We start from the raw sequence: 12,386 nt of genomic DNA on the forward strand, positions 1-12,386 counted from the left end.
GGATTTCTTAAAACTGTTATGGGGAACTTAAGGGACCTTGGAACTGGCAAGTAAGGGCAATGGCCAAACTCAAAGGGGGATGGGGGAAAGATGTGCCATGTTGGCACTTATCAATAGTTGCATCTTGGGGCAATGACCTCTCTTAGGGCTGGAAAATGCCGAAGGTTCCCAAGCATGGTGGTTGGCCCCAAGTGAAGTCGTTGCTGACTGGAGTGGGGTAAGCTAAAAGTGTGGTGGGCAAGGCATGGCTGGTGGGCTGAGAGAATTGGCTGGGAGCAAGTGGTATGTTTGGTGCCCTGACCCAAAGGTGTTGTTGCAGAAGTATCAATACTTGATTGGAAAATGTGATAATGATATTTATGGCAATGTAAACATAATGAAGCAGATGAATGCATTAAGGTATGATTGTACTGTGCCTCTGCTGACAGCTTCTTGGAACTTTTCAACATTGTTGTCATGGTCTGTCTTTTGTTGAATACTGAGTACTATATGTGGTTCAGAGACAAGGTGCTGAATTTAACAGTGGGAAGTCTTTTGCAGTGTGTCAATGGTATTTTAAAAGGAATTCTAAAGACATCCTTATAAGGTGGCAGAATGACGGACTGGTGTTCCTCTACTAGTTTTTATGGCAGTCTGCCACTACTGACCTCATTACAGCTGCTTGCATATTATTGAGTAAGCTGATGAAATGTTGTTATTTCCAGTGTGTAACATATCCCCATCCCAGGTTAATGGAACCACTGTGCAAGTGCTACGTATACGATGGCACAGTTTGTGCCAATAAGCTCCATGTAATGTTGTTTCTGTAAAACGAAAATGTGCCATGTACTCATTTAGATGTCATATACGTCACTCCTGTGACATCATGTTATACTCATAAAATAAATCTGATGTGTTCACGCTATTTTAGGAGCACGTTACTTTTGAGCAGTTGTTGCAAAGGTCTAAGTAATGTGCTCCTAAAATAGTATGAACACCTCGGATTTATTTTATGAGCATAACATGTTGTCATAGGAACAACGTCGTATAGGACATAATCTGCTACTAAAAATTTATCCATAAAATACTTGAAAATGGCCTAAAGCTGAAATTGTACAATTGTACATTAAATAAAGAGTATGGCAGCTGAAGGCTTCAAGAAATCTTTCAAAAAATTCATCGCAGCTGCGGACCCTATCGCACTAAAAATTATACACATCTTATGCTGGCGAATTACTGGGCAAGGTATTGGTAGTGGTTGAGGTATGCTGCAACAGGAGAAAAGCATTACTTTGTATTCATTATAGACTTCTGTATTTCTGTAAATGATGCTGTAAAAGGTGATAATCTACTTGTTTCTAACCTGGATCAGAAGACTAGTAGGTTCCTCGATAATGGTTTCTTTGATAAAGGGAATAAATGAAGATGATTATATTATAGTTTTGTAAAAGTTATAATTTTGTATTTGTTGTTTTTAAAGATTCTCATCCTATTGAGTGTTTATCAGCAACTATATTATGGTAATTAAAGGTTGGTTACTGTTTTTCTACAAGATTTTGCAGTAGCAATTCAATTGTTAATAGCTTTATTCTGTTAGTCTTTCTTATATTAACTTCCAGTCATTACATTGTACTAGTTATGCTGTTTATCCTTGGGTTCGCTATTGTGTAATTTGATCAATAAATTTTACCTTGTATTGTATACTCAACCAATCGTCTCCATGAATAATTATTTTGAACCCAACAGCCTACTTCCATTACATGCCAGGAGTCCACTCAGCATACACTCACTATAATGTATGGTGCCATAATGCAATTCTGTTGTAAGGAGATGAAGTTTGGAGCACTCAATGACACAGACTCCACAGTAAGTATTATACACAAGTACTACTACACCTGAGTCTGCAGAATGGGTTCAGCTGTATCATTGTCTTACCCCTTTACTAAAGGACACTTATTCTTATACTGTTCATATACTGTGCTTGAACAGTTGAAAATACCTTGAAGTATTTACATAAGCTTCACACATACATATTTGTCTTACCTCCAGCACAATGCAATGTACTGAGAGCAAAATACAGCAGCATGAGTGTTCATCAGGGTATTGTCAGTAACGCCCCAGGTAAGTGTGACAGTACCACTATTATTTTCTATATACATAAACGATCTGGTGGACAGAGTGGGCAGCAATCTGTGACTGTTACAGGAAGATGTCTTGATTGAGTGACTGTAGGAGGGTACAAGATGGTGTAAACAACATTTCCTATGGCCATGATGAATGGCAGCTATCCTAAATGTATAAAAATGTAAATTAATACAGATAGCAGGAAAAACAAATCTGTAGTGTTTGGATACAGGATTAGTAGTGTCCTGCTTGACACAGTCATGTCATTTAAATACTTGGGTGTAACGTCGCAAAGCAATATGAAATGGAATGAGCATGTGAGGACTGCAGTAGGAAAGGTGAATGGTCAACTTATACTCATTGGGAGAATTTTAGGAAAGTGTGATTCATTTGTAAAAGAGACTGCTTATAGGATGCTATCGCAATCTATTTTTGAGTACTAATTGAATGTTTGGGATGCATACTAGGTCAGATTAAAAGAAGACAATGAAGCAATTCAGAGGAGGGTGCTAGATTTGTTATTGGTAGATTTGAACAACATGCAGATGTTACAGAGATGCTTTGGGAACACAAATGGGAATCCCTGGAGAGAAGGCAATGTTCTTCTCAACGAACACTATTGAGAAAATTTAGAGAAGTGGCATTTGAAGCTGACTGCAGCATGATTCCCTTGGTACTGACACACATATTGTGTAAGGACCATGAAGATAAGATATGAGAAATCAGGGCTCATGAGGAGGCATATACACAGCCATTTTTCCCTAGCTCTATTTGCGAATGGAGCGGGAAAGGAAATGACTAGTAATGGTACGAGGTATCCTCTGCCATACATCATATGCTGGCTTGTGTAATATTTATGTAAATGTAGATGCAGATGCTGTGAAACTACTGGTCATGACCACACATGCAACAGTGCACCATAATGTACCACCCTTGGTTCACTTATTTGTTTAAGTATCTTTCACATTGCACCAGAATGATTCCATGAAACCAAAGTTATTTTTGTAGAGATGTTTCAGGATGGAACCACATGCCGTTCAGACAATCCTTGCTCTTCACCACTCCATTTGGCATGAAAGAAGGGTGGTTCATGTCATTCTAGTGGTTATTAGTGTATGGTGAACACCTGAACAATCCTGGATAGATACTCAATACCAAACATCCAGAATTTCACAAGGGCTCTGGTGGGTGTGACTATTTATAATGTGTTTTATTTCTGAAAAGTGTATTATCCAATTCCAGTGGCAGTCAGTGACATACATAAAACTGCAGTGGTAATGATGTGTGGACTGCGTGAGTTCTCTATTATGCCTTTCAGGCTTAAAAATGCATCCCAGAAGTGGCAATGTTTTTTGGACTGTGATTAAAGGAGACTTCCATTTTGCTTTGATTACCTCAGTAACATACAAGTAGTTTCTAAAAATGCCCGGTTACATAAAAATCACTTAAAGGAGGTACAACAGAGGTTAACTGCCAATGGAATTACATTAAACAAGGACAAGTCTATTGTCATGAACCTGTGATAACCTTCCTTGGCCATAAAGTATCAGTGCATGGCATTACAGCCTTACCTGGGAAGTTTGATACTTCATGTGCCTTCTGTGGTTGCAGAATTATCAACAACTGAGGTATATCTTTGGCATGGTTAATTTTTACAGACCCCGTGTCCCAAGAACCTCTACAACACAAATGACTTTCAAAAATACACTGGCAGGCTACAACACAATAGGCAAGCACCCTCTCCATTGGAGATGGAAAAACTGCTTTCAAGAACTTGCAAGAAAGCCATGCTGAAGCTGTGGCATTTGCTCACCCCTCTCCTGGGGTGAGCTTATCTCTGGTTGTTGCTGTCACCAAGTACACTATTGGTACAGCACTATATAAAAAACTGAATGGACATTAGCTACTTCTGAGTTTCTCCAAAAACTGCAGCCCAGCCAAACACACTGGACCACATATGAAAGGGAGCTTTTAGTGATCTATGGGAGAATCTGCAACATTTCTGTCCACTTGTTGAGGCCCATCCTGTTACTATTTATACTGAAATCAAACCCAGTGTGTCAGCATTCCAAAAGACCAACAGCAAGTGTTCTCTATACTAGTTCTGGCACGTTGAATACATCTGCAAATTTAAAATGGACATCTGCCTCAATGATATCTACAAATCAACTGAGTCATGATATTATGCCTCAGTTTTCACAGATGGTTTTTAAAGTTATCTACATGCTGAAACAGCCTGAGACCAATGCCACAGTCAAACAGATGACTTATCAATTCATATATCCTTCAGACAGGAAAGATGCATGTGCACACAGATGTGGGACTTTTTCTGGCATCAGTGATGAGGTTCAAGCCCACTCACATTGATGCTGGGTCCTCTTCCCCTGTTTGAAGGCTACAGATATATATTCATGGTGGCAGAGAGATGCATGTGGTGGGTAGACACATCTGCTGAGATGACTGTTAGGACATCTGTCAAGACCTGGTTGGTATGTTTCAATTGCTATCCCCTCATCACCACAAACTGACGGTGATAATTTGAGTCGAACCTTTTCAATGAACTGTCAAAAATGTGTGGTTTCCATTGTCATTGTACAACAAGCTAGCACTCAGCAAGCAATGGCAAGCCATCCTAATGTGCCACAATGATGCTTGGACTCAAGTGTTGCCCCTCATTCTGTTAGGACTATGACCAAGCTTGAGAATGTACCCCTGTTTGCCATCAGCAGAAATGGTCTAAAGCAAACCTCTGGGCATACCAGCAGATTTTCACAATTCCTCACCTCTGTCAAATGAGTTGCAGCTTCCCCACCTGGTACAGCAACTGAGGGACCATGTAGCATGGATGCATCACCTTCCTGTGTCACACCATGATTCTCATACAGTTTTCAGGAGTAAGGCTCTAGCAGACTGCTCTCACATCATCCTTTGGACAGATCTAGCCTGCCCACCAATACAGTTTCCCTGCTCCAGACCCTTCCCAGTTCTGTGGTGTGGGAAACACATGATGGATATTGTCAAAAACAGCAAGCACACCAAAGGCTCCATCAAATGAGTTGAATTTTACCACCAATTTCTATCAGTGCCATGCCAACACCAGAGAGTCAATACTGCATGCTCCTACCTCGCTGTCTCTTACCAATGGCACACCTTCTGACCTCCACTCCCCAGAATAAGCAGTGTTGCCGACTACAATTAGATGTCCATCATGCCCAGCACTCCACACACAAAATGGCTATGCAGTCAACTCCAAATTCCCATTTATTCTCAGTGCTCTGTACTTTGGGGTGGTGGGGAATGTATATAAGTGACATAATTGACTATGTTACAACTGCAGTATTTCTTTAACAATTTATGCTCTTTGATTGTTCTGTTCTTGTTAGCGTGCTAATGTTTTGCATTGTGACTTTTTGGCTGTATGTAATAAAAGTGATTCTTCTCATACTGATATGTAGATGCTAGTTTTCCTACGAACAGCCCAATCAAGAATTAAAGCAGTGGAACACTTCAGAGAAAGCTTGGATACTATCATGCCATATTCATAGAAAAAATTGAGTCTACCAGCTATAGATTAGAAGATGCTTGTGTTTGTAACAAGAGGGAGGAACAAAGGTTCATGTGAGAAAAAAAAACCTCTACATACCTTGATCCAGCTTGTGAGGGAAACTTACCAGCACACTAGAAATCCTGGGAAGAGATACATCATTAACCTTGACTTAGTGAGTCTACAGGGAGCAATAAGAGATCACAAGAATAATACAGAGTCAGTGTTCTCTTATGTAGAACTAAATTTTAAACTAGACAAGAGAATGCTAGCAGCTGCCTAAGCAGCCAGTGACAAACATTCCTTTGACAAGGAAAAGTTGACAAGGAAAAGTTAGGAGCTATACGGCACAAATTCATAAGAATTGCAGGCTATGTGCTACACAAGTTTTTCCAAGGAGCATAATGAGGAATGAGGAGGAACCTCTATAGTTTGATAACAATATTTAAAATCTACTAGAAAAGCAGGGAGAGCTGCATAGTAGATTTAAATGCAGCCAAATTCTGTACAACAAAGAAAAGCTGAATAAAATCTAAACAAGTGTAAGGAGAGTTACGAGAGAAATTTTCAATGAACTGGGAAGCAAGATCTTATCTACAAAGTTGATAGAATCCCCCAAAAAATTTCCCTTTATATCAGCCAATGGATCAAAGCCATCTGCCCAAGTGCTGGTACATCAGAATGGCCTAGGTTGCTGCCATGCATATTGCCTTCTTGGAAGCTTTTAAAACAGTTCTACACTACCTTATAATAAACAAAATAGGAGATGAAATATTGTAATAGGTATGAAATTGCATTAAAGACTTCCAACTCATTATATCATTCTAAATGGGGGGACATTGTCAGAAGCAAAATTAGCACCCAGCAAACCTCAAGGTGGTGTGACAGGAGTGTTGTTGATCGAGATATATGCTGGGTATCCCAGGAGGAATGGCCAATATTCGGGGATATGACAGGAAAGATATTTGAAGCAATAAACTTCATACAGACATATGCCCTAACCCAAATGGTTTCCAAGATGGAACACATTTAATGTGCATTGTTCTTTATTATCTGCATTATTCAATACATTGTCAAGTTTAAACATGTACAACATATAACAGTTAGTAAGCATTGCAACATGTGTTGCACAAAGTATCAATCAAAAAATTCATATTTTTCACACATGCAGCTACAAGCATTATTATGCGTGTCACGTTACTGCTGTTGTATAGTTCACAATAAATGTTCAAATATCCCACCAGCTCTTGGAAGAACATGTTGTGCTAGTTATTTGAATACCTTTGAGTACCTCTACACATTCTCTAATGAGGGCAGCAGTGTCCATGATGTGACCAAATAGTTAATCTCATGTATTTACCTTTTGTTTGTATGAAATGTGTTCAAGTTATACAGCCCTGAATTTATCCTGAGGAATGGCCACAGATAGAAACATGAAGTTTGTTTTAAAATACGTGTGAATACAAGGTGGAGATGGCAGCACTGTATGACACAAAAATAACTCAAGTGGCAACAGCTAGAGTGAGGATTGTTTTTGTCACTTAAAATATGACATTTTCATTACAGGAACAGTGGGTAATTATTCATTTTCTCCATTTTTGTGGCATCACAGTGATTAAAATTCACCACCAACTGAGAGGGAGTTGTGGTGATTGCGTCATGGACATATCCTACTGTGTTCATGAGTGCGACATTTCAGAGAAGGCAGAATGTCATGTGACAACAAACCAATACAAACTTGACCTCGCACCTGCCTGTCTGACAACATGATTGAACTAGTGGAGAAAGTTATATTTGAGGATCACCGAATGAGTGTGGAACACATCACCTCCAAAGTTAGCATTCCCATGGGATCTGTGCACACAGTCCTGCATGAAGACCTTAAAATGCAAAAAGTGTCCTCCAGGTTCATTTCATCAAATGTGATAGTAGATGAGTTATGGATGCCATTTTCAAATCCCAAAACGAAGAACTAATCAGCTCAAAGGGAGCACAAACGCCCACCACCACTAACAAAATTTTGAGTAAGTGTCAGTGCTGAAAAAATGATGGTGGCTATATTATTGGACAGCAATGGCATAATCCCCATTCATTGCATCCCAAAAGGTACTACAGTGACAGCTGCATTCAACCAAGATATTTTGAAGAACAAACACCTTCAAGCATTGCATGAAAAACGGGCAGGAAAGACTGTATGTGTACTCTTTCACCAAGCCAAATGCACCAATTCCACTGGTGGATGTTACACTTTAGTTTCTTCATGACAATAACTCTGAAATGGCTAATCTAGTCCCTAGTGACTTTTGGCTGCTTTCAATGGTGAAAGACACTCTCTGTGGTCGGACATTGACTAGGCATGTTGCTATCACATCAGCAGTTCTCCAGTGGTCAAATCAGACTGTTACAGAAGCATTTACTGTGGCCAATCAATCATCACTGACATTGTGAAAAAGTGTATGGCTACAGGGAGATTACACTGAGAAGTGACAAGTTTCACAGTTTTCATGTGGTTGGTTTGTGAGGAAAATAACTTAAATGCACCTTGTACTCGTCAGATTTCATCCAGTTCCATAAACAAAAATCTAATGAGATAAGGTGTGGTGATATTGGTGGCCAGCTAACTGTACTACCATGACTAATGCAGGGATTAGGATAAAGGCAGTTGAGACGTTCCCTCACATGTCTAGTATAATGTGGATGGGCTCCATCACGCTGCAGGCATTGCAGTCTGCATGGCCAAAGGAACATCCTCAGGGTGTTCTGCAAATGAATTTTCCAAAAAATGAAAGTAGTTCTGTCCAACCATTCACTCTTCTAAAATGAGTGGACCTATCAGCATGTTACCAATCATGCCACACCAAACACTGATAGAAAATTGAACTTGAAAATTGGTTTCCACTGTAGCATGTGGATTTTCCTTTCGACCAATGATGACTGTTACATGTGTTGCTGATTACCATCCGTGTAAACATGATTTTGCTGTATTCTGCTACTATTATGTGTGAGTGCAAGTTTGCCAAGTGTAGTGCTGCCACACGTGTTCTAAAATCAACTGCCAACTGTACAAGAATGGGCTGGCCACTAGAGTTTGCCTGTAGCAGGCAGGCACATGGCATGGTCTCAGATGTGCTGTCTACCAGCAACTCGTGTCTATGTACATGCAGAGCAGCCCTGACTCACTCTCACTATGTATTTTTAGTTTACACTGCTCACATTAGTTGCTCTGTGTATTGCTTATGTTGCAACTTCTGTATGATTCTTTTGTTTTGTTAAATGTGGAGTCATGAGAGGCTTATTTCTGTTACTGTTCAGAGCTCTGTGCATGTGTTACTAGGATCAGTTTCATGTATTACTTGGTTACTACAGGTTTCATCAGTAAATAGTATTACTGGGAGCAACTAATGATTCTCATTTAACCAGTGACAAAATTCAAGTCATGTGGCATTGTCAGCAATATAAAGATTGTGAGTGCACTGAATGTGAAATGGATATATGTTTTCATATGTAATATTCACCATACACATGTTCATTGGACATCGGTATGTGCAGAAAGTCACCATCTGCTGGTAGTAGGACTACACTCCACCATTTCACCAATGTGTTGCTGTTCCTGCACAAGCTGTTGAACAACACATTCAGAAGAAAAATTGGAACTTGGATAAATATCTGTTTCATGCAATGTGGTGACAACTTTGGAAGACACTATATGATCAGGAATTTGACATGTTGAAAAGTCCCAGTGGTATTCTTTGACAGCAACAGGACCACTACCATCCCATCACAGAAGCTGGAAACATACATCATATCTGTATTTTCTTCTTTAGTGTAGATATATGGCATTTTAGTCAGCACATGTACACACACAGTTAACCAATGCTTCTCTCTGGTACACCCTCAATCCTTCAGACTACTTCACACACAACACACCATGGACAGCTGCATGTTCAGCAGGCCAGTGTAATGGCAGAAAGACATCCTGAGCAAAGAGGCTGAATGCAATGAGGTAAGTTAGGCAAGAATAGAATCTCAAAGAGTTTGGTTGTGTAAGAAAAATATGTGCATGTCCTAGCTCAAAAACTGATGTACCATATATTAAATGTGTTCAGCCTAGGAAGCCATTCGGAACAAGCATATGTCCTTATGAAGTTTTTCTTGTGTCAAATGTGCCTTCCTGTCATTTCCCTGAATACTGACCATTCCTCATGGGACACCCTGCATAAATAATGTGGTAGATAATGACTTTAGCTCTATGAGGCTCTTGTGTACAGGGGGCTAAATAATTATGAAATTGTTGCAAAAGAAAGGAAGTCCTCTAATTAGGTCATTAGAGAGGAAGTCAGTTTTGGATGGTGTGCAAACAGAGAGAGCTCCAGTTAATGCCAACAGAGTCACAGGCAGCAGAGTAAAGTAAAGAGAGTAGGCTCCTCCACATTTAAAGCACGATATCAGTGAGAGGAATGATGTCCATAGGCCAAAGTCATTCCAAACAGACACGTATTTCAGTTTTTCATTCAACTGAAGCATCTTGAAAACTAGTAAGTATACACAGTACAGGCACTGAGTCATCAAAAGGCTAACAAAAAAGAATGAGAAATTTGTCTGTTTTCAGATGAATCCTTTTTCAGACCTATAGTACACACACACACACACACACACACACACACACACACACACACACACACACACACACACACACACACATATGTATGAGCATGTGAGCTGGAGAGGATGAGGGGTGCAAGGTGATAGGGAGTCAGAGGATGGGCTTGTAAAGGTTGGCTGATAGTTGGGAAGGAGAGGCAACAGGTGCGTAGGGCAGGAGTGCGGCACTTGTGAGTTTGTACTGGCCACGGACAAGAGGAGTTTTGCAAAGTGCACATGTTGCAGAAGTGTATTAGCAACAGTCTAAGAAATTGTTTTCAGAATGAATTTTCAGTCTGCAGTGGAGCATGTGATGATTTGAAGCTTCCAAGTTTCAAATGACCGTTCATTTCATTACAGAGTGAAAATTCATTCTGGAAACAATTTCCTAAGTTGTGACTAAGCTGCTTCTCTACAAGGACCCTTTCTTTCAGGTCCTGCAAGGTATGCAGGAGAACTTCTGTGAAATGGAGGTGGTAAGAGAGAGATAAAGGAATAATTAAAGCTATGAGTGTGGGTTGTGAGGCATGCCTAGATAACTCAGTTGGTAGAACATTTTCCCACAAAAGTCAAAGTTTCCAGGTTAAAGTCCCAGTCTGAGCTTCCAAGGATGGCTACCATTCTTTCTACATTCTTACTACCATGGAATGATTTAAGATACTGAGTTTGAGCAGGATAACGAATGCGTGGGTGGAGCTTTATCATTAATGACACATATGTAGTGCACATGTCCCACCTGTACTGAAAAAGAGGGGCACCTTTATCACATGAGAAATTTGGTGAGGTTTCAGCGTCTCACTTCTGATAAAAGCTCTAATGGCTACCACATCTGACACTCCTAAATGCATATTCACTCAAAAAACTTAAAATTTTAAACTATCACAGCCACAGGTTCTGGGAAATCAACAGAATGCACCCACACCAATTCTATAAGGCTTTTGTGTGGTCTAGGGCGAATTATGGCTGCCAGGTTTATGGCTTAGTAAGACCTTTATAAGCTCAAAGATACTGTCCACCATGAGGGGATACAACAAACCACAGGTGCCTACAGGACCGGCCATATTCCCAGACACTGTGCTGAGGCTGGTAACCCACAAATATCCATTCAATGGCAAATCCTCTTGAGCTGCCAGGCATACAGACTCATGGAAGATCAGCAGTCACCATGGTACTGCCTTGTTGAGCAACACTGCCCATGGAACTGACTGTTACAACTAAACCAAGAGCAACAAATCTATATGCAATTTGTGTGAAGTTAGAACTCACAGCATTTGGTGTGGATGAAGTGTGACGCCATCCCTGGGATGGAGTCATCACCCACCCTGTATTATTTTACAGCTAACAGACTACAAGAGAGACAATGCTCCACATTACATTTTTACTTATTTTATTTCATAATTTATTTTCAAGGAGCATTGCAAATATGCAGCGTGCCAGTTTACAATCTTAAGCAGGAGGAAAATGGGGTCTGTGCAGATGATATGTACTCAAACTACAAAGTTCCTTATCTGCTCTGACAACATATAGTTCAGAGGTAATATTCTACTGATGCCAGAATATGGGGAAATCTGAGGGGGAAAAAATTGGTAGATGCAGCAGCTGAGGAGGACTGCACAATATCTACAGTGTCTCAATGCAAAGTCCCTCTACATGTGGACCTCATTGATGAGGAAACAAAACCTGCATCATTGGGAGGAGCAGTGGCCAGAGGTGAGGGATAGCAAATTGTGATTAGTGAAGCCAACAACTCAACTGGGCAGTTCCTTCTAATCACAGACACAGAAAGAAGTGTTGTTAATGTGAGTCCATATTAGACACTCTGATACACGAGTTTCTCCTCCTGCGAAAGGACCCACCAATGTGCAGTGCTTTTGATTTACCACTAACAGTATGATATATTTTAGTTGATTTATTTGCTGATAAAAGAGCAGCCCTGCTTCTTTCTATGGACTTGCTTTCTAATTTACGTGATGACTGGATGAGTGTAGTAAGGATTTTTAAGTTTTGTGAAGTGACAGAACTATTCCCTAAAATTTTAGGTTGTGGATTTTGATTTGAACACGAGTGGCTGAGTCTTCCTGATTTTTATATCAGTGGC

General features: G+C 40.1%; 1 protein-coding gene across 1 annotated transcript in view; it reads right to left on the reverse strand.

The window, feature by feature from the left end:
* Window positions 1–1,212: 1,212 nt before the first annotated feature.
* The window catches only part of LOC124722330 (sodium channel protein Nach-like), a 73,111-nt gene continuing 61,937 nt past the window's right edge, over window positions 1,213–12,386 (reverse strand). The window contains exon 7 of the mRNA XM_047247506.1: window positions 1,213–1,247. Within this exon, the coding sequence (XP_047103462.1) occupies window positions 1,213–1,247 (35 nt within the window). The remainder of the gene's footprint in view (window positions 1,248–12,386) is intronic.

This window comes from Schistocerca piceifrons, chromosome X (assembly GCF_021461385.2).
Source record: "Schistocerca piceifrons isolate TAMUIC-IGC-003096 chromosome X, iqSchPice1.1, whole genome shotgun sequence".
NCBI lineage: Eukaryota > Metazoa > Arthropoda > Insecta > Orthoptera > Acrididae > Schistocerca > Schistocerca piceifrons.